The 27,912-nt window shown below is 38.6% G+C and overlaps 1 protein-coding gene across 2 annotated transcripts in view; it reads right to left on the bottom strand.

Annotated features, from left to right (window-relative positions):
- Positions 1-27,912, bottom strand: part of SLC9A2 (solute carrier family 9 member A2) — a 959,164-nt gene that overhangs the window by 402,082 nt on the left and 529,170 nt on the right. For both annotated transcript variants that reach the window (XM_044070947.1, XM_044070948.1), the window contains exon 4: positions 27,440-27,657. In XM_044070947.1, coding sequence (XP_043926882.1) covers positions 27,440-27,657 — 218 coding nt within the window. The remainder of the gene's footprint in view (positions 1-27,439; positions 27,658-27,912) is intronic.

Below are 27,912 nucleotides of genomic sequence, written 5' to 3'. Positions count from 1 at the left end.
TTTTGTTCAGGCTTGGGGGTAGACTCGCCCCCGCCATTGTAGAAGGAAGTAGTAGTCCACAAAAATGACAAAAACTAACAGTCTAAAAAAGAGCCATAAATATGATAGGATAGACCACTGAGGGTAAGAAAGGCATTATGTATTTTTACTGTTATGCAAGAAGCCCAGAATTTCTAGAAAGAAGATATTCAAAAAGATTAAGAAATAAATCGGAGGAAAGAACAATACTTGCACAAGAAAAACTGTCAACAGCTTCAGATGTAAATTTCTGTTCATTAATACAACAAATTCATGAAAAACATTATGTTGACCAAGAACCCTTGGGCCATTTGGAAAAAGAAGTAATTGAGGAAGTGCGGAAAATATAAACAACAAAGCCAAGAGATTTTTGAAAGATATAAAGAAACATGGACATAGTAAAGAAAGAGAGATCTGATATGGTGTAATATATATGTAAAGGAGAAAGCCAAACTAATCAATACAAAAAAGCAGTTCCAAAGATATTTGAAGAGAAGTACAGGGCAAAGGCACACAGTTATGCAAAATGTTACAATACAAAAAATAAGATCACAATGGGGGAATGTAGAAGATAATATTAATAAAGTAGAAGTTAAACAAATAGAAGCTGAAGTTATTAAATACCTAAGTGAAGGATTGAGTGTAGAAAGTGTAATACAGGTCATGTCACAGCATGATGGAACAAAGAGTCCCCAAAATAAGGAATAACAGGGGGAGCGGGAGACATCTGAAGAAGCAATATGAACATGGGAAAGAAAATGAGTTTCAGTATGATGCAATATTTATGCAAATCAATACCGAAAAGCTACACCTAAAATATTTGAAGAGAAATACAGGCAAAGGCATCTGGAGATGAAAAATTTTACAATACAAAAATAAGAAAACAAAGGGGGAAAGTAGAAAAGAGGATTAATAATGGGGAAGTTAAAGAAACAGAAAGTGGAAGTTATGGATTACCTGCAAAGTGAAGGATTTAGTGTAGAAAATCCAACTCTGGTAATGTCACAGCATGTCAGAACAGTGAGTCCCCAAATTAAGGAAAAACAGGTGAAACAGGAAACATCTGATCAGTTGTTACATGAAGATACTCTGGGGCTTTCAGGAGGAAACAAGTACAAAAGTTCAGTTGGAGTTGCATAGCAAGGGAAGGAACAGGAAATGGTGGCAACACTGACGCAGTCAATGTAACAGAGTGATAGGACAATGAGTTCCTATATGAAAGCACAATGGAAAATGCAGGATGCAGCTGAAGAGATATGTCAAAGGAAGATGTTCTGGAACTTTCTTTAGAATGCCTGCAGTTAATGGAGAACAAAAAATGTGCCAGCAGTTTAGAAGAAAATTATCTAAGGGAAGAGTTGCTTGATAAAATAGAGATGGCTAGACATATTAAGATCGATGAAAGAAACAGATTACAGAAAGACAGTAAGACCCAAAATATTAGATGTCCGATAAAATTAATGTTATCATTGTTAGAAGAGTATATAAGAGGGAATAAATCAACAAAAATACTTAGAAAGATAGACTTGACAAAAGCAATGTTCAGTATCAGAACAGGCCAGGATTTATTGCACACTGTTGCAAATAATAAACTAAAGATATCAGCACAGGTAGAAAAGTACAAAATAAGCATTTCAAAAGGAATAGAAACACCACCAGAAAAGGAAGAAATAGATACATTTTGGACAAATATATATGAAGATCGTGTGGAACATGACAAAGAGGCTGGACTAATAGCAGTTAAAGAAACAGTAAGAAGTTCAAATGTATGGGATATGAAATGGGATGAAGTAACAGCCAGAAAAATTGAAACAAAACTATGAAAAGCTCCTAAATGGAATATCACAGGTCCAGATGCAGTACCTAACTTCTGACTAAAAGTATTAAAATATTTACTCAAAGGTTTAGCCCTGAGTAAGAACTACTGATATGCGAAGCCCGAACAGACACAAACCTTATTAACAACAGGAAAAATTATAGTGAACCTGCAAGCTATCCTAAAAACTATTGACCACTAAATTGTCTTCCAGCAACGTATAAAGTATATGTAAACTGGAACTGTTGCCAATAGAGTTTATAGTCATTCTGAATAAAACTCAATCATAGCAATAGAGCAAAAGGGTAACAAAAGAAAGTCATATGGAACAGAGGATCATTTATTGTTAAATAAAGTCATAGTGGGGAATTACAAAAAGGGGACGAGTCGAAGTATGGCACGGACAGATTACAAAAAAGCATTTGACAGCATCCCACATTCATAGATAAAGGAGTGCCTACAGATGTGTAAGATACACCCTATTTTTATCAATTAAATTTGCTGCAGTAGCGTTGTTGCCTCACAGCAAGACGTTGCGTTCGATTCTCAGCTAGAGCGTCTTCTGTGTGGAGGCATGCGTGAATGGGCGTGCCTTCGTTGAAGGTTGTGCGTCAGGGCTGGTAACTCGGCACGTAAAAATCCACTACCAAACATTAGTGGACCGGAGTTCTGCTGTGGCGACCCCTAACCCCTAACCCCATAAGCCGAAAGACACAATAACAACAACATTACAGTGACCATGAGACAGTGGCAAACCACTTTGCATCTAAGCCATGATAAAGGGCAAATTAGTTTCTCAGGGATAAAAATTCAAAGGGGGATATTCAAGGGTAACTCTTTGCAACTGCTGCCCTTTTATAGTGCCCTTAACCCATTAAGCTGTCTATTTAACAGATTAGGTCATAGTTATGATTTGGCTCCCAGAAAACAAAATATAAATACTTCTCATCTTCTTTTGTGGATGATTTAAAACTGTATAGATCATCAGACGAGGAGCTGAAATCACAACTGGAAGTGGTCAAAACTTTTTCAGATGATATAAGAAAGTCACTTGGTCTTGATAAATGTGCAAAAGCAACATTTAAAGCAGGAAAGCTGCAGCACAAAGAAATACTAGTCTAGGACAGGAATATGATATAAAGGAACTTGAGCAGGAGGGAGTATATAAATACTTGGGAACTGATGAATAATCTACAATAAAACATGAACAATTGTGAACAAAACTCAGCAAGAAATATTTTAGAAGACTAAAATTAATACGGAAAGCAGTCCTGACATCTAGGAACACAGTCCAAACTATAAATCAATTTGCTTTTCCTGTTCTAACTTACAGTTTTAAGGTAACTGACTGGTCCCACAAGGTATTGGATCACTCGGACAGGAAAACAAGAAAAATGATTCATTCTTATCAAGTGATATACAAAAATCAATGTATACCAAGATTATATATTCATTGTTCAGAAGGAGGTATGGGCCTCCTCAAAACTGATTACATGTATAGATCAGCAGCCATATGACTGCATACATATCTGCTGGCCTCTTCACATCAAAATGTAGTGAACGTTTTGAAACATAAAGAGAACAAGTTTAAGATGACCTCCTTGCCTAGTTTAGCAGAAGCATATCAGTGTCAGTATGGAATGGAAAGCAAACCAGAAGTACATAAAATTCAGGCAGCAACTGAATGTGCCAAAAAACAAAAGAAAGTATATAAGGAGAAGGATCAGATGAGAAGGCAAGAAATGTAGAAAAGACATAAATATAGTAGCAAGTACCGAAAACTCCTGGAACAACCTCATGTTTATTAGGGTCTGACACAGGAACGGTAAAGGAGAGGTGAATTTAAACCAAAAGATGAAAGGTTAATAATGGGGGCCCAGGATAACAGACTATGTACACATTCATTTACAAAGTCCATTGAGCATGTAGGAGAAACAGGCAAATGCAGGTTCTATATAACATAAATAGAAACAGCCGTATATCTTGTTGCTGGTTGTGACAGACTAATGGCAGAGACCCTGTACACTGAAATGCATAATAATGTGGAAAGACTGTTGCATTGGGGGATTGTGTAAACATTACAATACTGAAGTAGCTGAGAAACATTGGAAACATGAGCCGTTACCAACAGCTCAAAAAACAGATGCAAGGAAACCAGCTATAATAGTCCATGAAAAGAAGAAAAAAGTAGCATTGATCAATTAAATTTGTACACCAAATTATTATAGTGCTTTATGTATAGAGCCACAAAGTTATAAAATACCAGGATATGCAGGTAGAAATGAGGGTAATGTGGAAGAAGGATACCCGGACAGTTCTAATAGTATTAGGAGCAATGGGTCTTGTAAAAAGAATTTACAGTGCTAATTTAGATATGCTACTGATGCATGTAACTCTGTATGAATTGCAGGAGTCATTTCTGGGCACATTGAATGTGCTGTAAAGAGCACTTTTAGCTAACATCAAAGATTGAAACATTACTATTTTCACAAACTTTAATCGTACTTTGACTTAGGAATAGGAGCCATTCCTGTCATGGTATTAGAAACCCAAAAGACTTAGAGAAATTAAAAGACAGTAGACATATCTGATTTATAGATTAGGAGGCCCAGTTTACAAACGTTCAGTAAATTAACGTCTTAGAATGACAAGATATCTTAATTTATGTCTGCTGGATTTTCATCTGTGCTAAGATGGTTATCTGTATTGATCAGGGGGCACTACAAACATCAAAAATGACTTCACTTCTTATTTTACAGGATAGGAAGGCTAGAATGAGGTCACTGTTTAGTGAAGCTGTTTCAGTTGGTTGAGCAGTAGTCTTAATGTATCCCTAATGTATGTAAAAGTATGTAAAGATGAATCCTTCTGCTACTCATTAATATTACTGAAATACATATCCACCCACAGAACTAATGCTTTTAGTAAATCCAAAAGCAGAAGCATGCAACAAATGGAAGAATTAATAAATGTTATAAATGGGAAGACACATCCTGGTGGCAGCTTCTTTTGTTCCTAGAATATTGATGTTTTCACCTGAAATGCAATACAAAGGGGAGAATGGAAATAACAGCTGTTTAAATAAAAGGCTTGCAAAATAAAAATGTAAAGGATTACTTTTATGCCTAGCATAGCAGGCAACTTGAATGTTTTAGTTCAGGAAAATGTAGAGGATCCAGTTATGTTCCAGGCTATGCACCATAAACGTAATTTTGATAGACTGTACCTATCTTTATAACTTAATAACATCTCCCATTGCCATCCCATTTGTTGCATGCCAAAAAACAGTCCTCATGCCTGGTACAATAGATAATGACATGTGTCACACAGTCATATGGAGGAAGACCTTGCTTTGGTTGCCAGTGCGCACAGTGTTTGGAGAAATGTACTATGCACAAAGCATTTACTGGCTAGCAGCAATGGAGACCAACTGTGAGGATCCCAGTCACAGTGTATGACAGCACTGACTTGTACTGTTAAAACTGTACGAGGTCTTTTTAGGTTTACTTACTTACTTATTGAATCTCAAACATGCTCTTCATGTCTAAAGTTGGATGGGTTGCTTATGATTATTAGTAGTAAATCTAGACTTACTGATGATGATTGTACTTCTGCAATCGGCACAGCTTGGATAACTGTTGTTACACATATTAATGACTGGACTGGTGAGATAAATAATGTTAGGCAAAGAGCAAATAGAACACATTTAGGAAAGAATGTGTCTATTGTCTGTAAAGACCAATCGACCCCTATGAAACAAGATGATTCCCCTGACAACTTTGGAATTCTGATTACAAGTATTCAGTAATCTGAGGAATCAGTGTTTGGAAGAAAACAAAAAAAGAAAGAAATGAGGAAGTTCACAACAAAAAACAAGGAAGAAAAAGAAACTGGTGAATGTAAAGTAAAGAGAATATGTACTAAAAAGGACATTGCTTTGTTAGGTAGCACACAGATTGCAGGAAATGATAACATTTTTTCTGTCAGAAAACATTCAGTCTACAGAAAAAGGCAACATGTTTCCAAAAGAGAAAGTAGAAAAAAGAGGCAATGGGCAGGTGAAAAGGAAAACAAATCAAATCTGAATGTGGAAGTACTAAAGAACATTACTGTATGAAAAAAGAGGAGAAAGAGAAGTTAGCGACATGGCTCAAGCTGTGGATATACAAAACCAAGGGAGTCCAGCACGTGCCTTACACAGATAGACTAAAGTCCCTGTCACTATACTCAGTATCATATAGACTTCTTAGAGGAGACTTACACTTGGCTTACAAAGCAATCTCTGTCCCAAACCTAATGAACTTGCTGCATATCCATAAATCAAACAGGACTAGAGCTACCCATTCCAGGGACCTAAATATGGCCTGCAACTTGACTAGGACATGCGGGAGGAACACTTTTTTTCTATTTGAAATAGACTGTCAATTCATGTGAAGCAGAGCACCTCTATGACACTGTTCAAAAGGAACCTGGATGAGTGGATGGGGCACCATGAATTCTTACAGGGGATAGTGCCCACAACTCTCCTGGACATGGACAGTCATTACTAAATATAATCCTGAGTATTGACTACAGTGTTTATGGTATTTCAATGGGATGAAATGGCTAGGCTTGAAATGACCTCCGGGTCAATAGCCTAGTAACCTCCCATGATCCTATGATCCTATGAGAGTTGTATGCTTGCAAATGTAATACACAATGAAAACAGTGGGATCAATAAGACTAACTGTGATGAAGGCAGCAGGCTGTCCTTTGGCAAAACAAACTATCTAACCTCCTATCCAACTCCCTTGGCCTACCCCAGGATTCTATACTAAGGCCTCTTCTGTTCTCTATTTTCATCAGTGACCTTTATACTGTTATCCCAAAAGTCAGCTCTATCCAATACGCTAACGATTCCACCCTGATCTGCTCAGCCACATCCCAGACAGAACTATGGTCAGCTACACAGATCACCTTCAACATAATAGAACATTGGCTTTCTGGTCATCATCTGATCTTAAATCCCAAAAAAAACAAAACTGTTACTTTTCTCACCAACTCTTAAGTCCACTGCATTTACCTTTACCAAAAAGTACAATAATGGCACTATAATCTCCTCAGACACCTCTACAAAACTACTAGGTGTTATCATAGATAACAATGTTAAAGTAGACATGCATGTTAATCAAACCATCAAAACAATCAATAAAAAATTAGGATCACTTTACAGGATAAAAGCCTTCTTAATCCCACCTGCTAGAATTGCCATAGCTCGCTCTCACCTACTTTCAACTCTTCTGTACACATCCCCTTTACTCCATAATCTGAACAAGTCTGTTCTTAATAAACTTTCCATCTGCTACAACCACATTGCCAGATTTGCCACTGGTCTACCTTATAGGACACACCACTGCATCAATCTAAACCAGCTTGGGTGGCTAGAACTGCCCAGCTTGATCCAGTATAACCAACTGATTATGACTTATAAAATCATTTACAATCCAGTCAATTCTCCTGCACTTAAAAACATTATCACCCCCTATAACAATCCCAGGTCTCTTCAATCTTCTAACAGACTGCTAGTTCATTCTATCAAAACCAAGAACTCAGCCGGTGACTCTCTCTTTGCCAACTCTGCAGACAGATCCTGGAACTCACTCCCAGCTGACATTACTTTACTTATCACCCTGAGTCAATTTAAGGTAAGACTCAAACAATACTTGACACTAAACTGGCTATGTCAATGTACCAACCCTGACTAACTCTACTCTAGTATGAGTTAAAAACTGTAATATAGTTTAGTTGTATTTCTTAACTGGACCTACCCTGGTATTATCTCTAAACTTTGGAATTTGTACAACTTGTTAAGCATGTAACCACAGTAAATACTGTATCTGTAATCTTAATTGTTTACCTTGTAATCTTGTTTTCCTTGGTGCTTTTCTCCCCGGGTCGTCGCTGAAAATGGACATGTATCCAGTTGGACTATCCCGTTTAACAAATGTAAAATAAATAAATAAAATAAAAAGATCATTCCTTTGTAGCAATTGATAGAGCATCTATTATTGAATTAGAAGATGAAGATTCTTCAGATCTGGTCAGAAAAGATATTTCTTGTAATTGTAGATTCAATTAATAGAGATTAATAGATGAACTGATACTTACATTTGCAGAGAAGATAATAAATCATGTTATGCTTGCCAGGAGCAAAAACAGAAGATGTTAAACAAGTCTTAAAATGCGTTAATGTAAGGATGTATGGATCTGTGTTTATTCATGTCGGTACAAATGATCTCATTTGCAAGGACCCTCGGACTGTTAGTAGGGAACTTAAAGCTCTCTTAGATATTATCAAAAGCAAAGGCAAGGCAAGGAAATCCTGAAGCAAAGGCTAGGCAGATAGCAGTCAAATAACCCTTTATTGTGAGCGCTTTCGGTAGGGAGATTCTCCCCACCTTCCTCAGACAAAATGTTACAACCATAGAGAAGCCATCAACATGTTAAATACTATAATTAATTATGACATCACAATCATTCCCAAACAATTAAAAGGCGTACCACTAAACATTCGTTTAAAAACATTGGTTTAAATGGAATATTAGCTGATTGACTAAAACCAATTGTATATTAAGTTATATGCAAAAGCAGGTTGTATTTAAAAATATAAATTTATATACAAGTACTAACCAAGTGATCGGCAAGACGCAAGCAAGCAAAAAATAAAAAACATATATTAAACACTCTACCCCACCCTACACATAGGTAGAGTGTTTAATATATGTTTTTTATTTTTTGCTTGCTTGCGTCTTGTCGATCACTTGGTTAGTACTTGTATATAAATTTATATTTTTAAATACAACCTGCTTTTGCATATAACTTAATATACAATTGGTTTTAGTCAATCAGCTAATATTCCATTTAAACCAATGTTTTTAAACAAATGTTTAGTGGTACGCCTTTTAATTGTTTGGGAATGATTGTGATGTCATAATTAATTATAGTATTTAACATGTTGATGGCTTTCTATGGTTGTAACATTTTGTCTGAGGAAGGTGGGGAGAATCTCCCTACCGAAAGTGCTCACAATAAAGGGTTATTTGACTGTTATCTGCCTAGCCTTTGCTTCAGGATTTCGTTGCCTTGCTTTTGCTTTTGGTACAGTTTTTTCTGTTTTTGTGGTTCATCTCTTAGATAGTATAGTTTATACCAATGATAGCAGCACATATTTTTCACAAATCACATAGAGAAAGGATAGTCAGGTCACCATAAATGAAAAGATTTTCTTGGGAAATACCTACATGAAAAAATGTCCTGTTTTAAAAAATGGAAATGTGTAGAGCACCCCTGCCCAATTTTGGGCACGTGTTTGGACAGGATGGCATGTACTTGTCAAGATCAGGTAAGAGAATTTTTACAGCAGATATTTTGCAATATTTGACAAACACAAGGCAGGATTTTTGCCAGGATTAATAATTACAATTCACAGATAGCAACATTCGATGCATCTCTGATGGAGAATTATTATTGGAAAATTTGCTACGTTCCCACAAGATTGATGTTATTGTTTGTGAAACATGGTTAAAGAACAATGACTAGAAACCACTTCTGTTGGGGTATAAATGTTTTTACTGTAACAGACATTCTAACAAAAAATCAGGTGTTATGATAGGGATTAAAGATAGTTATGAGACCTGTGATTATTACATGTTCAGTCATAACACCAACATTATAGATTGTGCAACTGTAACAATAAAGACAACCCTGGAATATATAACAGTTGGCGGAGTGTAGAGACCACCAAAGTCAAGTGACCTAGAGGAATTCATACGTCTCTTGCATGAAACACAGGAGGGAAGAGTAATAATGACTGGGGACACAAATTTATCATAAACAGACTGGAATAGTATTGATTCTCCATCAGTAAAGAAATTATTCACAACATATGTGCATGAACAGCAATTGCCTCAGACTGTAAAAAAACTTCCAGGCAAAGCAACCTACTAGACATTGTTTGTGTTCCGAAATAAATGATTGTTATTTCATGTCAAGTTTTACTACCGTTGATGTGCAGTGATCATGTGGTTATAAAGATTAATTTACTGCTAGATAATTCTGCCAAACTGAAATCTAAACCAATGGACAGAAGATTAATTACAGATTATATGGATGCAAAACAGTCACTATGTGAAGCTAACTGGAGCGATGCATTCACTGGATGTATTCACTGGAAAAATGGCAGAAGGAATGTGAAAAGTTTTGAAAGAGAAATTGTTTGAGTGCAAAAAAATCAAAAAAACTTTAACATCATGGTCTAGGCATACAACATCAAGGGGATATATTTTGGTAAGAACAAGATACCTGATTAAGATGAGAGACAAAATATATAAGAAATAGAAAAGAGGTTGAACCATAACTTTGAAAATTTAAATAAACAAGCTAGACAAATTAAGCACAGTGCGAGACAAGATCAATAAAAATTTGAAGACCAATTATATAAATATATTGAGCATAATAGGAAATGATTTTATAGATACATAACATGTGGAAGGAGTTATTCTATCAACTTTTTAATTTTATAGGAGCAATATTTATCATTTCTCCCTGATTTGGGGCATTTGTCCCCCCATTATGTTTGGCTTTTGTCAAGAATTCGTGCCTTAAGGGCCTGAGAAGTATGGAGATCAGAAGTGTACATAGGAGTTTGTCAGTGTTTATGACAGACTGAAAGTATTTGTGTGTGTGTATGTCTGTGTGTGTGTGTGTGTGTGTGTGTGTGTGTGTGTGTGTGTGTGTGTGTGTGTGTGTGTGTGTGTGTGTATGTGTTACCGACAGCAAGAGAGACGGAGACAGAGATAGCCGAGTTTAACTGACTGGGACTGTGCAAATAATAAAAGACAGGAAGTAAATGTATAAGAAGTTTGAGTGACTAAGTGATCAAATTTGGGGCGGGGTAAATGACTGAAAGATTGCAATGTGAGTGTTTTGTGTTGGACTCAAAGTGTAGTGTGCAATGTGTGAATGCAGGCAAGGATTGTGGTGCATATTTTTTTGCTGAATAGCATGAATTGTGTATGTATGTGTGTGTGCGTGCGTGTGTGTGTGTGTGTGTGTGTGTGTGTGTGTGTGTGTGTGTGTGTGTGTGTGTGTGTGTGTGTGCGTGCGTATTTTGGGTTCATGGGCGATGAATGTCATGCATGTTGAGTGCAGCTGGATGCTTGTGCTTGCATGTTTGACATGTATATTGATGAATATGTTCTGACTGTATTTTGTTGACCAGAAAATCATCAACTCTCTGACCATGGATTATAAAAATCAATACCCAGAGACATATGGCCAATCTTTCTGGGTCTTACTGGCTTATTTTTCTGTTCAAGAAAGTCACAAGTGAGCTTATAAGTAATGCTGTAGTCCCAAAACATGGGTCAAATGTTGATGTAATTTTATGGTTTCATGGAAGAACCTGGAAAACTGACAATTCTTCTAGAAACTACAGAGTATTCTTCATATCAATGTATGAATCAACAATATTGTATAGCTCAGGACGTATGCATGTTACCCGCATCCATTTTGTGTTGTTTTTTACTGCCATCTTTTTGGGTATGGGTGCACATTTATAGTTTTGCTGCAAAGTCCATTAATGCATTATTAAAGTAAATGTGGCAAAATACAGCATAGTTTCTATATTTTTCCATAAACTCAATGCCTTGTAAAGTGTTCAGCTCATACTGATTCTTTCACTGCTTATATATAATATCTCAAATTGCAGAAACATACCTTGCTTTCTCATTCTCAGACCTCCATTTCTGAGATATTAGCATTAATATACAAATATTGCTAATATTCATAATTCAGGAGACTAGTGTATCTGTAGAGGCCAGGATATCTGTGTGTCTCAGACCTCCTTTCTCTTTCATTTCTTTACAGCATTCTGTGTGTGCATGCATGGATGAGTATACTCTGTCACGTTAATTAATGCATTATCAAAATAATTATATAAAAAATGTTATATTTTCTATAACAGCACACAGCCATCTACAGCTCATGAAACTTTGCTATTTCGATACTCAGATGTACTTTATCATGTCAGCTTGCAGAGTATTGCTTTGTGGTGCTACAGCTACCATTCTTGACTTATTAGCACCTATACTGATATATTGTAGATATTCTTAACTATGGTAAGCATGTGCAACTCAAAATCTGTGTATGTTACTCACCCCTTTTTTGTGTCACTATTTTCTTGCCATCCTGTTTGTATGGATGTGCAAGTATAGTCTTGTTGCCAAGGTCAGCAATTCAATATTAAAAACACGGCAAAATGTATCATATTTCCACAACTTTTCACAAAAGCTTTTCAAGAACTCTTGGGGAACCATCACATGCTGCATGTTTTACTGTACATGCAAACTAATTCATGAAACCTTGCAAATAGTTACTTACTCCCAAATATAGAGGCCAAAATTCCTGCGTTATTAACTTTAGTAGGTAAATATCACTAATATTCATAATGGGAGAAATAACTAGTCCAAGATCTTTGTATGTTACCTACTTTATTTTAATGTCATTAGTAACTGCATTCTTGTGTGACAGCATTTCTACTAAGTCCATCCATGTTTTATTGTAGAAAATATGGCAAATACATTTTCCATAACTCTGAGCAAAACAGTCATCAGTGAAATGTACATCTCATACTGACTGTCACTACACAGATGTACTAAATCAGTAGCTTTACCAATGAACCCTTGTCGTCTAATGCTAATGGCATCATTCTTAAGATACTGCTAGTAACATTAAAATACTATTTATTCTTAAGCGAGAGAACTAGCAAAGATGTATAATTCCAGATATGGTCACATTAGCCACCTCGTTTTTTAGGTCTGTACTGTGTTCCAGGTACAGAACACAACGCTGGCTCATTACTTCAGGGAAATCAAACTCATTCTACTATCCCCAAACATGCAGAGAAGAATTAGTTTCTGACTGTGACCCAGATAAGCAGCATTATAGTAATGGAAATGGCATTAGAGCACTCCCCCACTTATGTATTTACCCCACTGTGAGTAATACCTCAAAGGAAGCCTTACTGACTGACTCATCTTGGTACTAGAGATAGATTTTAGGTATAAAGGTAGCTCTCCCCCACACGATAGGTAAAGCCAAGTAGCAGAATGCATAGTTGTGTAGTTCTACTCCTTGACACTAATAACTCAAAGGCAGACCATCTGTCAGCCTAAAGTGCCCCCCAGTAACTCACACCAACTGGCTTCTGAAGGGAAAACAGCACTTTCAGTATGAAAACCGAATGCTGAAAAATAGTCTGTCTAGTTAAGTACCGTAGCCAGGAGAAAGTCAAAGACAGAATGACTGCTTGTCTATCGTGGTACAGGAGCCATGACTGCATGGCTAGTGGACAGAAAAAATGGCAGTACTATTAAGTTTCTTGCTAACAGTAATGAAGAGCACACCCACCCTCAAACATAGAAAAAGTCAGAATATTAGGCTGTTTACTTTTGCATATTAGCACTTCATCTTACTGTCATTAATATGTCAGTAGTATACTGACTATAGGTAAAACTGGCCAGATTAATGCAATTCAGTGAACTGATAACAGAAGCAACATCAGGGACCCCCCAAACACACAAATATACACACTTACATCAAAATCAAACCTATAGCCCATGTCATTCTTTTCACTGTCACCAGTAATTGAAATGCACACTGACTGCCCAGTTAACTGTTAAGGTAGCCATGACAGACTAACCAGAGATGAGAGTAAAAGACCAATAATAATGCATTGCAGCTTGCCAGCTATCTGCCAGTAAAAAAAAGAAAGAATTCGCACTCCTCACACAAACAATCAAAATGAAACAGAACAAAAATAATTGCTTCCAATTAAACCGTATCTCAAATGCACACTTCCTATCAGTATAGTAACCCAGACAGAGTACTTGAAATAAGACCCACACTGATGTATTTCAGCATAAATAATGAGTGGCTAGGAAAAAAAACAACTGGCCTTAGTAATGCATTTCTGCATATACAGAAAAACTAAAGGGTACTGGAGAGAAGATTTGGCCAAATTAATCCCTTTCAGGCACAGCAACAATGGCAGTGCCCCTAAAATCTTCAAACCCACAGACAGACAGACAGACAGACAGACAATCCTATAAGGAAACGCAGGAGCAGAATTCACTAAAGTTATGTATTACAGCTTGTTGCCAGCCATAAGTCAGAGGCACACTGACTGTCCAGGAAGCCTGGGTACAGTAAGGGTGGCTAAGTAGAACAAAGAAGAAATGTCCATAGTGATGCACTTCAGTGTGTTAATGAGTGTACCAGGTACTCCTGTCCATATAACAATGAAATACAGACCCTATTTTATGTAGATATATATTTCTACTTGTGCCCAGCAGTAATTCAAAGGCACACAGACACCTAGCTCTTATGGATAGGTTAATTAAGGACAATTGCTAGAGGAGAGGAAAAGTGGCATTAGTAATGCAGCTGATCTTTTTTCCAGCAATAAGGCAAGCATACCCCCCACCAGCACACATATGATCAAGAACCACATGCAGTCTGTCTACTGATGCATTTCTGCTCATTGGTGCCAACAACTCAAAAGCTCACTGATTCTCCAGCTGTTAAACCTGACTGGATGGCTATTAAATAGAAAACATAGGTTCATAGGAGGGTACTAGGCTATTGGCCCTAGGGCCTATATAAGCCTAGCCAAAAACGTACCCTGGCTTTCGCCACCCAAAAAAATTATTTTCCTGTGCCCCTGTCGAGCAGAAGTGATCCCCGGGGTGAATTTCCTATCTCCCATCCAATCATCAAGATTTTTCTTGAAGAGTGCTAATGAGGAGCTCTGATTGACATTGATAGGTAGTCTGTTTCAGAGTATGGGAAGTCTCTGGAACAGGAATCTATCCCTCCAGCATGTTCTGTTTATTGTGGTGATACAGTTTAGGTCCCTAGAGTGTGTAGCTCGGAGGGATTGGGATTTCTTTAAGTGGAGCATGTCCAACAGCTCTGGGTATGACACAGCTTTGTATGTTAGGCAGAGATCGCCTCTGAGTAGGCGATATGCGATGGAGTAAAGCTGGAGTTTTTTGAGACGGTCTGCATAGGGCATCTGTTTGAAGCCAGTAATCCTCTTTGTGAGGTATTTTTGTGGCCTTTCCAGTTGTTGTAGATGTCTTGTGAGGTACATACCAAAAGGAGCGTTGTACTCTATAATGGGTCTAATGAGTGATGAGTGGAGGGGAACAATGACCTCTTTTTTTCTGGATGAGAAACCTTTTGTGATGAGGTGAGCCACATAGAAGGATTTCCTGACCACTGTGGTGATGTGATTATCAAAGGAGAAACTACTGTCCACCTGTATCCCAAGGTCTCTTAACACATTTTCGGCATTAAGTAAACTACCAGCTATGTGGTAGTTCATGGGTACAGAGTTTTTACCAAAGGGGATGACAATACACTTTTTGGCATTGAGCTTCAGGCCATGGCTTTGACACCAGGCATCTGTCTCAGTGAGGCCCTTTTGTAGTATGTCCAAGAATAATGAAATATTGAAAGAAGTACCAGTTAAGGAAACTAATTGGCACTGCTGTGATCACTGAAATACGCTGACATTAGAACGAATGTTCACGGTGGCAATAATAATATATCTGGGCTTGTTAAAAACAATAGTAAAGCCATCGCCATGCCTTATACTCTCCTAACACACATGCATACATGTTTATATGGGTCTGTATCACAAAACGAAATACCAAGACCATGAATGTTAAAGCACAGAGACCATAGCAATGAAATGTTACAAGCACGACTGTTTAAAACACAAAATCACAGATTCACAAAATCGAATCCAGAGGCTGCAGAATAAACAGTAGCCAAACGAAATCAATGCACGATGCTCTTGCCTGTCACCACTTGAATCCATCAAAGAAAATACTGTATTGCTAACATTTCTGTCCCTTTTTGTTTCTTATCAGTTGGTACATGTTTCCTTTGCAACCGTGAACATTCGTCCTAATGTCAGCGTATTTCAGTGAGCACAGCAGTGCCAGTTAGTTTCCTTAACTGGTACTTCTTTTGATATTTCGTTATTCTTGAATGTATGGTTTGGTGCTGTGATTTCTAGAATATGCTGATATTAGGACGAACGTTCCCAGTTGCTTAGGAAATGTATACCAACTGACAAGCAGCCAAAAAGGGACAGAAATATTAGCAATACATTATTTTCATTGGTGGATTCATGTGATGAGGTGCAAGAGCATTACAAATTATACCTGTGAATTACACTTTGGTATATTCTGCAGCCTTTGGATTCAAAGTTATGTATTTTGTGAATGTGTGGTTCAGTGTTTTAAACATTCATGGTTGTAATATTTCATTGCTATGGTCTCTATATTTTAACAGTCTTGGTATTTCATTTTTGTGATATAGACCCATATATACATACATACATTTATATATATATATATATATATATATATATATATATATATATATATATATGTGTGTGTGTGTGTGTGTATGTAAATATATATAAATACACACACACACACACACACACACACACACACACACACACACACACAGGTGGTAATCCATATAATCTGCACACTTCTACGGAACCAACATTTCTGAGAAAAGAAAAGGTGTCAAAATAGTTCATAGGTAGGTACTAGGCTATCTGCCCAAAGGCATTTATAAGCCTAGCCAGAATGTGTTGGCTTTCACCGCCCCCTTACATTAGTTCCCTGTGCCTCTGTCCAGCAGAGCCACTAAAGTGATCCACGGGGTAAAATTTCTGTTTCCCATCCACTCGTCAAGGTTTCTCTTGAAGAATGTTAGCAAGGAGCTCTGCCTAATGTAGATTAGAATCTTGTTCCAAAGCATGGGAAGTCTGGGACAGGAATCTATCCCTCCAGCACGTCCTATTTATTGTTGTGGTCAGGTTTAGATCCCTAGAGCGTGTGGCTTGAGGGAATATGGTTTTCTTTAGGTGGAGCATTTCCATCAATTCTGGGTTGGACATGGCTTTGTATGTCAGGCAGAGATCACCTCTGCGTAGGCGGTATGCAGCCGAGTACACCTGGAGTTTCTTCAGTTGAACTGTATAGGGCATCTGTTTGAAGCCAGTGATCCTCTTGGTGAGGTACATCTGTGGTCTTTCCAGCTGTTGCAGGTGCCTTGTAAGGTACATCCCAAATGGGGCATTGTACTCTATGATGGATCTGATGAGTGATGAGTAGAGGGGCACAATGACCTCTTTTGATCTGGATGCAATCCATTTTGTGATTAAGTGGGCCACATAGAAGGATTTTCTAACCACTTTGGCAATGTGATTATCAAAGGAGAGATTACTATCTACTTGGGTCCCCAGATCCCTTATTATGTCTTCTATATTTAGGGGACTACCACCTATGTGGTAGTTTGTGGGTACTTTGTTTTTTCCAAAGGGGACGACTATGCACTTTTTGGCATTTAGCTTGAATCTTGCCAAACAGGAGGGGTCCTAGGACTGAGCCCTGGGGAATGCCACTTGTAACCGGTTTAATGTTGGATCTAGCTCCCACAACTCTCACCATGTGGGTTCTGCCCATGAGTCAGTTGGCAACCCATCTTGTGAAATAGGGGTTTATGTTCAGGCTAGGGAGCTTGTCTATAATACCAGAATGGGGAATGGTGTTGAAGGTCTTTGGGAGGTCTAGGTAGGCTGTGTGTACCACCTTTCCCTCATCTATAGCCTTGGTAACTGTCTCAAAGAAGTCCACCAGGTTCAGGAGGCATGATCTGCCATTAACAAAGCCGAACTGGGTAGGGTCCAGTGTTTGGAAATTCCTAATGTCTCTGTTAATGAGTTCCATGATGATACACTCCATAGTCTTGCAGACCAAGCTAGTCAGGCTTAGAGGGCGATAGTTCCCAGGGTCTGTTGTGGCTCCACCTTTCTGGAGCGGAATAACCATTGCTGTGTGCTACTCTATGGGTACGTAGCCTGTGGAGAGGCTGAGTTTGAACAGTGTGTTTAGGTGAGGGGTTAGTTCGTCTTTGAGCTTGTGTAGGACGCAGCCTGGGACACCGTCCAGTCCCATTGATGCTGTGTTTTTGGCTTTGGAGAGGGATGTTTTAACCTGAGTGTCTGTGATTTCAGGGGCTCTACATTCTTCTGGTATGGTTATGGGCCCTTTTGGGGGTGAGAAGGGGGTGAAGTTTGCACTGAACCTGTCTGCCAGGATGTTGGCAATATTGGTCGGTTCAGTGTATTTTGTGCCATTCTGCACTACCTCCGAGTAGATCTGAGCATTAACACTTAGATTCTTGACATAGCTAAAGAATGCCTTGTGGTTATCATTGGAGTTCTTGGCAATTTTTCTTTTAACATTCACCTTGGATGATTTTATGAGCGATCATAGTTTCTTGCTGATACTGATCAGGGATGTCGTCCCTTCTTGGGATTTTACTCTTTTCTGTACTAGTTGCCTCCTTCTACTGTATAGCTTGTTTATGGTAGGGGTCCACCAGACTGGTTTCCTTTTCTTGGAGGAGTGAGTCTTGGTTTTGCTTGGGATAGCATGATTCATGCATTCTTGTAGGTGCCCGTAGAATGCATTACTAAAGGATTTTGCAGCTTGGACAGCATTATCCTTTAGCATGGGGGCTTTGAAACTTTCCACCTCGGTCTTAAGTAATGTGAAGTTTGCTTTTGAAAAGTTTTTCATGGTGGCTTCCTTGTCCGGGGGTGGGGGGATGTAGATATCCAAAGTGATTTGTATATGGTCAGATCTAACCAGCGAAGGGTTGACCTCCGATGTGGAACACCGGTCGCCCATGTTGGTGATGACCAAGTCCAATATGTTGTCACCTCTGGTGGGAGTGATGAACAGTTGATCCTGGGTGTTTGAGTTTATAAATTTTAGGAAATGTTGGGCAAGGGAGTTAGTACTTGAGTAGTTCAATGTTTGGGTAATTGAAATCACCCAATATTAGGGTCTTTAGTAGGACCTTTATGTTTCCCAGTGTTTCCAGAAACATGGAATGGGGGTCCTGGGATATGGTGGGTGATCTGTAGCAAGCTACAATTTGAATTGCAGTTTTGCCTATTGTTAGCTGCATGTGGACGATCTCTGAAGCATCGTGCTGTGCCACTAACCTGGAGGTGTGGGCATCCTTGATGAATATGGATACACCCTCGCCTTTTGCATTTTGGTCCGGGTTCTGTGGCCGAAATGTATGGTATGAGTTGTAGCCTGGTAGTGCTGGGGTGCTCTCTGAAGCCTTAAACCAGGTTTCTGTTACTGTACATATATCGATTTTCTCCATACTGAGGAGTGCCTCGAGTGCATGCATTTTGAGGTTTAGACTTTTGGCATTGAGTAGCATTACCCTCAGTTTTATGTTACTTTTGCTATTTACGGTGGTGGGTTTCTCTTTTGAGCCTTGCCTAAAAAAGGCACTATGGAGGTGGCAAGAGCCTTGGCCAATATTTGAAAGCCTAAGGGTGATAGGTGCAAGCCATCTCTAGTGAAGCAGCGTGGCTTGTCGAGCATGTCATCCCAGGTGGACAGACACTGGATCCTCTTTGAATGACACCAGAAACTTAGTCAATTGTTGAAATTGATAATTTTTTCTTTAAACCATGGTATCATTCTTGGTGAGGCAGGATGCTACTCAGGATCAGGGTCATACCGGCCTGGGCTACGTGATCAGAGAGCTCTTCCATGCCTCTCTTCATGTAGTCCAGGGAGGTACGGCTCAGGTCATTCTCACCAACATAGACAATGACAGAGTTGTATTTGTACTTGTTCTGGAGTGACCTGAGTGCTTGTGCTATGTGGCGGATCCTGGCACCTGACAGGCAGCTAACAGTAACCTTCTCCTTATTCAGCCTAGTGAGTGGGACGTCAGTGTGCCTGACTATAGAGTCACCTATTACTAGTATGTTGGGTATGTTATTTTGCCTTAAGGGCTGTGATTGCGTGGCACACTGGTTTTGTAAAGTATGTGTTTCATGGTTTGTGTTGGGGGGGGTGGAGGTTGCTTGGATGTCTGCTTTGTAGGTTTCTGTTGCTTTTGCAGATTTTTATTTAGAGCCTCCGAGTATGTTTTCGTGTATTTATGTGTGTGTTTTTGCCGGTGCTGATTTAATGGGTTTATGTGAGACTGGTGGTGTGATGCAAGTATTTCCCTTCTCCTCTTGACTGTCTGATCCAGTCTTGGGTTGAGAGAGCTTAGCCTCCAGTTTGGCTGTATAATTGCATCTCTCGCATGTATTAGTGTTTGGTGGTAGGAGGTAGTCTCATGTTAATCCCTGAGGGAAAAACAGAAAAGAAAGAAACTACAGAATTCAGAAGGAATTTCACTGATCATGTAAACTGCCTATCACTGGTTGGTCAATTTATGTGACTGTGAAAAAATGTGATACAGAAACAGCTATGGCTGCAGTGACAAAGACCACATAATTAGCTTGTTACCATATTTCTGAATCAGTAGGACTGTCAGACCTGTGGTGGACGTAATGTTTACTCTGGTGGCCCATGCATCACATTGACAAAGCCACCCCTAGACCCACTCATACACACCCATCAAACAAGCTTTCTCATACTCGATCAGAATTAAGGATGCACTCATTCATCCTACACACACACACACACACACACACACACACACACACACACACACACACACACACACACACACACCCACACACACACACGCATCTAAACTCTTAATTCTTTACCTGTCACATCAAGTATGACACACTCATCAATTTCAGTCATGCTCCTACAGACCTGCCACCACTTACCCCACATATACACATATGGTATGTACCTCACAAGACATCTACAACAACTGGATAGGCCACAAAAATACATCACAAAGAGGATTACTGGCCTCAAACAGATGCCTTACGCAGACCGTCTCAAAAAACTCCAACTTTACTCTGTTGCATATCGCCTACTCAGAGGCGATCTCTGCCTAACATACAAAGCTATGTCAAACCCAGAGCTGTTGGACATGCTCCACTTAAAGAAATCCCAATCCCTCCGAGCTACACGCTCTAGGGACCTAAACCTTGTCACCACAATAAACAGAACATATTGGAGGGATAGATTCCTGTCCCAGAGACTTCCCATACTTTGGAACAGACTACCTATTTATGTCAAACAGAGCTCCTCATTAGCACTCTTCAAGAAAAATATTGACGATTGGATGGGTAATAGGAAATTCACCCCGGGGATCACTTCTGTGGTTCTGCTTGACAGGGGCACAGGAAAATAATTTTCTTGGGTGGTGAAAGCCAGGGTACCTTTTTGGCTAGGCTTGTATAGGCCCTAGGGCCAATAGCCTAGTACCTACCTATGAACCTATGAACCTATAAACATACCAAAACTCCTCCTCACCTACACCTTCAATGAATTTACCAGCACCTTTCCTACACTGTGACTGCTTCCACTGGAGTGAATGGGTGACAGCCATTTTTGATGATTTTAACTTTTTCCCTCCGCCTATGGAAATTTACACAACTGAGTGATTTTCTCAGTTACTCATCATGCCACCTGACCTTAGTTCCCAGTGCCTCTGTAGAGTAAAACCACTGGAGTGATCCCCGGGGTGAATATTCTATTTCCCATCCACTCATCAAGATTTCTCTTGAAGGTGGCCAGTGAGGTGCTTTGCTTGACATGTATGGGAAGTCTATGTGGATTTCCAAGGTGATTAGTTTGTGGCCAGATCTAACCAGGGAGCAGTTGACTATTGGTGTACAGCAATAGTTGCCTGTGTTAGTAATGATCAGGTCAAGGATGTTGCTACCTCTATTGGGGGTAAGAACAAGCTGGGCCAGGGTATTGGAATTAATGAATTCCAGGAAACATTGGGCAAGTGTATTGATACATGAGTAGTTTTCCCAGTTAATGGAGGGGGTAGTTGAAGTTGCCCAGTATGAGAATGTCAGGTTGGACCCTAATATTGTCCAGGGTACTTAGGAATGTGGAGTGTGAGTCTTGGGACATGGTTGGGGATCTATAGCAGGCTACGATCTGAATTGCCGTCTTACCCCAATGTTAGCTGCACCTGAAGAATCTCAGATTCATAAAGTTTGGCTGCCAGTCTGGAGGTGTGCGCATTCTTTATGAATATGGAAACACCACCACCTTTGGAGCTTTGGTCCAGGTTCTGGGGACGAAAGGTGTAGACTGAGTTATAGCCTGGTAGTGTAGGGGTGATTTCTGCTGCCTGTTATGGCACAAATGTCAATGTTCTCCATTTTAAGGAGTGCTTCAAGCGAGTGCATTTTGAGATTTAGATTTCTAGCGTTGAGCAGCATGACCCTCAGATTGCATTTATTTGCAGCTGTTACTGTGGGAATTGGATCTTCGGAACACCGCCTAAAAAGGCATTATAGGGGTGGGAAGAACCTTGGCCAGTATCTGGAATCACAGGGGTGACAGATGCAGGCCATCTCTGGAAAAGCATCATGGTCTGTCAATCATGTCATCCCAGGCAGGCAGAAACTGGATCCCCTTAGAATGACAATAGAAACTTAGTCAGTTGTTGAAATCAATCATTTTCTGCTTGTACTGTGGTATCATTCTGGGTGATGGTAGGATGCTGCTCAGGGCTAGGGTCATACCTGCCTGGGCCACATAATCTGAGAGCTCTTCCATGTCTCTTTTCTTGTAGCCCAGGGAGGTACATCAATTTAAATGGTCCTAAAAAAATTATCTGTCTTGTCTAACAATTACTTCACTGGAAGTATTTATTCAACTTAAACAACTGTGTTGTTTCTTGAGGCAAAAGTTGATGTTTGGCCTTAAGACCATCAATGCCATTTAGTTACTGTTCTTACTGGACTTGTGCATAGATGTACTAGTTAGAAAATTGAAACAGAAATACAACACATTTTACGTAATGAGGAAAAAAGATAACCCTTTGAAATGAGGGGACTCACAATGCTGAATTCTGGAATGTAGAGACCGGTGTATATATATATATCTATATATATATATATATATATATATATATATATATATATATATATATTTGGGGTGTGGGCTAGCTTACCCTCCCAAAAAGACAAGTTTAAAGGAGAAGGTCAGTATGTGACATTTGCTCTTCTCCTGTATTTTTAGCTTTTTTTTTTTTTTGCCATTTCAGACTTGGCATTGTGAGTCCAGCCATTTCATTATGGAGCTGACAAAAGGATCTGTAGTTATATTTTTCTATTTGTGTATCTTGTCAGTGTTGTCTCTTTTAGGACATTTTTATAGCCTTGTTGTTTATGTGGTGGTCAGATACATCGGGTCTATATCACATAGTCGAAGTCTCAAAACTTTGACTATGTAAATATCGAACCCAAAAGTTCGAAAACTTAATACTCTGAACACTCAGAACAGCGATTTTTTTCCCAGGGAAAAAAAATTGCTGTTCCAGTACAAAACGCAGAAACACACAAACACTTAATGCTGTTTCTAATGTGGGGGGGCTTCACCCCCCCCAATGTGGGGGGCTGTGCCCCCCACACATCTCCTACTTAAATATACTAACTCCGAGATCGCACCACAGTGGAGGAAATAGCAAAGCCGCAGAACCGGCCCACCAAATCCTTTTTTTATATTTGACCTGTACTACCAAGTAAATATGTACAGCTTTCCACAAGAATGGCACTGTGTTTCTCTTTCTGAATGTACTTTGATAAGGAGAATTACTCCTTAATTACTACAGGTGGAATTATTTGCTGACTTTGTAATTTTCTTATTTTAGCTGATGTGTATGCTTTCTGTATGGTTTGGTTGCCTGATTATGTGATATTGCATATATACTTCATTATAGATCATTTTGGTTGTCTTGGCTTGCTTTTCAGACATTTTGATTGTCCTTTGTTACTCTAAACATCTTTCGATATAAGACCAGTTTACTTTAGATTTTTTTCTTCTTAGTTTAGTAGCTACATAGTTTTTATCATCTATGTCTTAATTACATTATCAGTGGACTGGATTTAAGTACAACTTGTGGACTATAATACCATAAACATCTAGTCTTAAAGCTCTAGCAATCTACAAGAATGCGCGACTTGTACAGCAATTTCTGTGAAATAAGACTTAACATTGAATTACTGTGCTGCCCTACCTTTAATTAAATAGGCAACTAAACATGCCCCATCTTGAATTAGATGGGAAAAAGAATATACTTTTCTGAGTGTGACACACACACACACACACACACACACACACACACACACACACACACACACACACACAAATGCATACACACAAATACATGATCTGATCAAAGGTTAGCTTGCTGCCTAACACGATGGCCTCATTTTTTGATATGCATGCTCATTTTGTAATCATAATTTATATCCTGTACCAAGTTTCATGGCCAGGCACAATGCCTTCTGCAATAAAAAGAGAATATTAAGAAAAACACAGACTTTTATTTGAGTTTTAGCAAACCCTCTTTGCAAAAAATAAAAAAGCCTACGTTGCTGTATATGACATATGTCTGGGTATGACTTTCTTTAGTTCTGTGTGTGCAATCTTTTAGCTACACAGTGAGGCATGGACACAGCTTAATCTGACCTTCACCAACCAATATGGTCTATGGTGCTGTAAAAATGCTATGGATGCCATACATATGCGTTTTAGGTAAAGAGATATAAAACTTACAAGAAGTAGTGAGTAGAAGAGATCTGCTAGCAGTTATTGTGGTCCCAATAATTATCATGGAATGCTTTCTCATGAAATCACAAGAAGGGTAGCAGGTGACACCCTGTTCCTCATTTGCTACAAACAACAGTCTCTACTGCTTTTCAGTGTATGAGACTGGCAGTAGTCATGTGACTCATTAGAGTAGCATCTGTCAAGCCTTCTTCCTGCCTGCTGTCCTTGTCCATTGCTGAATTCACTATTTTGCAAAATGGATTTTAAGAAATCAGTCAAATCACATTCATTATTTTATGCGCGAGTGTCACTATGCTGAGTTTCCATTAGTAGTGGTAGCCCTAGTGGTAAGATATGCAGGTGGGATGTTGCAATTAGTTAGATAATACAGTGTTTTTTCTCAATGCTTACTGCTCTTAATTTGCATGGTAATGTGTCTGTATTTGTATATGGCATAAATATATCATGGCTGGAACTGAGTGTGGACAAGGGAATATTTTGCAAGCAACTGTTTAAAAGCATAAAATATGTTGTGTTGGCTCATTTTGTCTTGGTCTAATCACTGTTCAGAAAGGTACAATCAAAGCCTGCTTTGATAGTTCATGCTTTCACTAAGCACAATATAAGCACAACTGTCTCATCCATGTGAAGACATTGTTAGGCACTGGGTGTTGCTTTACACTATATGCAGACACAGGCACTACGTGGTGCTGCTTCCACTGTGACGTTGTGTTCTTGTTATATTATGAGCAGGCCACATCAGCTGTGTCACTGCACTTTGATCTGTGCATGTCTACCAGTGTACAGGACTTTTAATGCAATCATTCCAATGGTAGCTTGCATAGTTACACTCAGTGAAGTCACCTTCATGTCATGTCAATCCTATAATTGTACAGAATGTTGACATTGCTTTTGTTGTAGCATATATGCTGCAGTTCATAATCACTGTGATTGCTTTTCTATACCTTATGAAAAAAAGGAAAAAAAGGTGATGGAACTGTTCCCAAAACAAGAATAGACTACACAGAATGCTGAAATGCTGTGGATAAGTGTTTTTGCTCCCAGAGGAACTTTGTCATATCCAAATATTTTCCCATCATGAGCACAAAAGTTGTTAAAAACAAACAAGTTTAAGCCATTAATTTTAGGGATGGTCTACCATAATGGATAGCAGCTGAAATGTTAGTTTGATTTAAAATTTGGAAGCACAAATTCCAATAAAGATCCTCACAGGATAAAGTGCAAGATGAGAACAAAAAGTTTCTGAATTCACTTAATGAAGCCTGCTTTCAACTTGAGTGTTGCTGTCAAGCCTTCCTCCAGTGTAGCTGGTTTGTTATTTTGTTCTTAAGAAATTAACTTATCCAAGCAATGTTCCACAATGCAATGTTGGTATACAACTGGGGTTGATTCTGAATGCATATTAAATCAGGAAGACATACTTTTCTGGCTAAGAGTCTCTCATGCTTTGATTGGAAAAAAAATGAGGATGTTGACTGGTTAAATGGTAGAGCCATGTTCAACCAGATCAGTTCTGTAAGACGCATTATATTAAGATGTCTAACTATGTGGTATACATGGTATACAAATGGGTTTAAGGATTTGCAATTTCCTGTAGAATAAAGGTCTTCGCTGCTTGTGAACATCTGTTCAGGTTGTCATCATGTGAGTTGAAATAATTTTGTTCTCTATGCACCTGGGAGCTTTGATAGATGCAAGGGTTTTTTCAATGGAGATGGCACAGGAAAATGGAATACCAAGTGAGATAAAATAAATCTGATGGTCAAGGAGTTGATTTGTTATGAAAATGTACCAAGCACTGAATGCCATGCACATCTCCACCAATAAGTGTTAACACCGTAGTTGGCCAAATGACTTCTTTCCCAAAAAGATGGCCAAATGAATGCCCGCCACTATCTTATACCCATTGCATCCAGTGCCTTAATCACAAATTGATGTCAGGTAATTTGGATTATAATCAGCACTTCATCTCTTTATGCTATTGAGCTGGGGATGGGTATTTAATGCTTGATAATGCAGTATTAATGATACAATATGTGTTCAGATTTTGCTCTTTCTGATGTATAGGGTGTTGTACACATTTGAATCCACAGATATGTAACCGTGTATTACAGATGTCAGTCTACATGTACTAATGCACTTACAGACAACTTAATGGTTATGGATATCAGTTGGGTGTAAAGACCCTGTATTTCTAAAGTATAGCCAAACAGTCCACTTACGCTGTGCTGATGAAGTCCTAAAAGGCTGAAACATGCATGTGCACAGCTAGTGGGCTTTGGCTTTATTGGCCTGAATGTATCCACAAAGACTTAAAAAAAAGACATTCAGAAGCCATAGAGCTGAAACACTCGATGTTCTTAAAGGTAATTTGCATATGTCCCATGAGTCTCTATTACAGGAGGTTTAAGGTATCATACAGTGAAAACTCCAGCTTGCCTAGGTTTTTCTTTTAGTTTTACTAATTGGTTTGTCTGTGTGACCTTTTAACTCTTTGGTTTGTTTATACGGATTGATCATTATATGCCCAAAGAGGTCCATTTGTAATATTCAATTACTATTAATCAGAATGTAGTGTGTTGTAGGTTATAAGGAAAGCTCAGAAGGAACCCATACTTAGTAAGCACAATAATATTCCAAAAACGGACGCAGTAGTGTGTTGTACACAGACATTACATTAGTTATCTTTCAATTTCTCATTTTCCTCTGATTTTTTTATTTTCAGAATAAGCATAATTTTCAGTGTTATAGTTCTTAACAATGTTTATCAAAAATCAACAGCACTCTAAGGAAGAAGATATGATTATACATAAACACTACTAGTATTAAGATTTTTAGAAGTACTGTTTTTTATTTATTTTTTTAAATATAACTCATTATACAAAACTTAACAATACTACGTCCAGGAAAGAAAACATACCCTTACCTATGGCACGCCATACCAAGCAAAATAGAAGTGTGAAGCAGACAAAAGCCCAGTTCCACTCATGCCTGTCCCCTACTGTTGAGACTCCCATAAAGATAAAGATGAGAGTCTCACTGACACTGCTCCACATCTTCAGGAAATATTCGGTGGTTGTTTGGGACTTTTGGGATATGTTTTCTTTCACATAAGGTTTCATACTCATGGCACAAGTCACTATCCTGCAAGGAAAATAGGTAGTGTTAAACAGATGCCCTGATTTTGTAAGTGTTTTCTTAGTCTTATTTAGGCATTTCCTGTTTACTTTTGCAGTTTTGCTTTCCTAGCCAATATTTTTTTAGTGAAGCACAGTATGTAATGTCATTCTCAATGCATATGTATGGAGCAACATTTCTCTGTTGTCTCCTGAGTCATGTGAAATTGTGGTGACTGGGTGAATTTCTGGATTTTTTACAGTATCTATCCATTATCAAAAT

The sequence above is a fragment of the Protopterus annectens genome, chromosome 5.part0, assembly GCF_019279795.1.
Source record: "Protopterus annectens isolate FY-2018-M chromosome 5.part0, PAN1.0, whole genome shotgun sequence".
NCBI classification, from domain to species: Eukaryota; Metazoa; Chordata; order Ceratodontiformes; family Protopteridae; genus Protopterus; species Protopterus annectens.
This window is presented reverse-complemented; position numbering and strand designations above follow the sequence as displayed.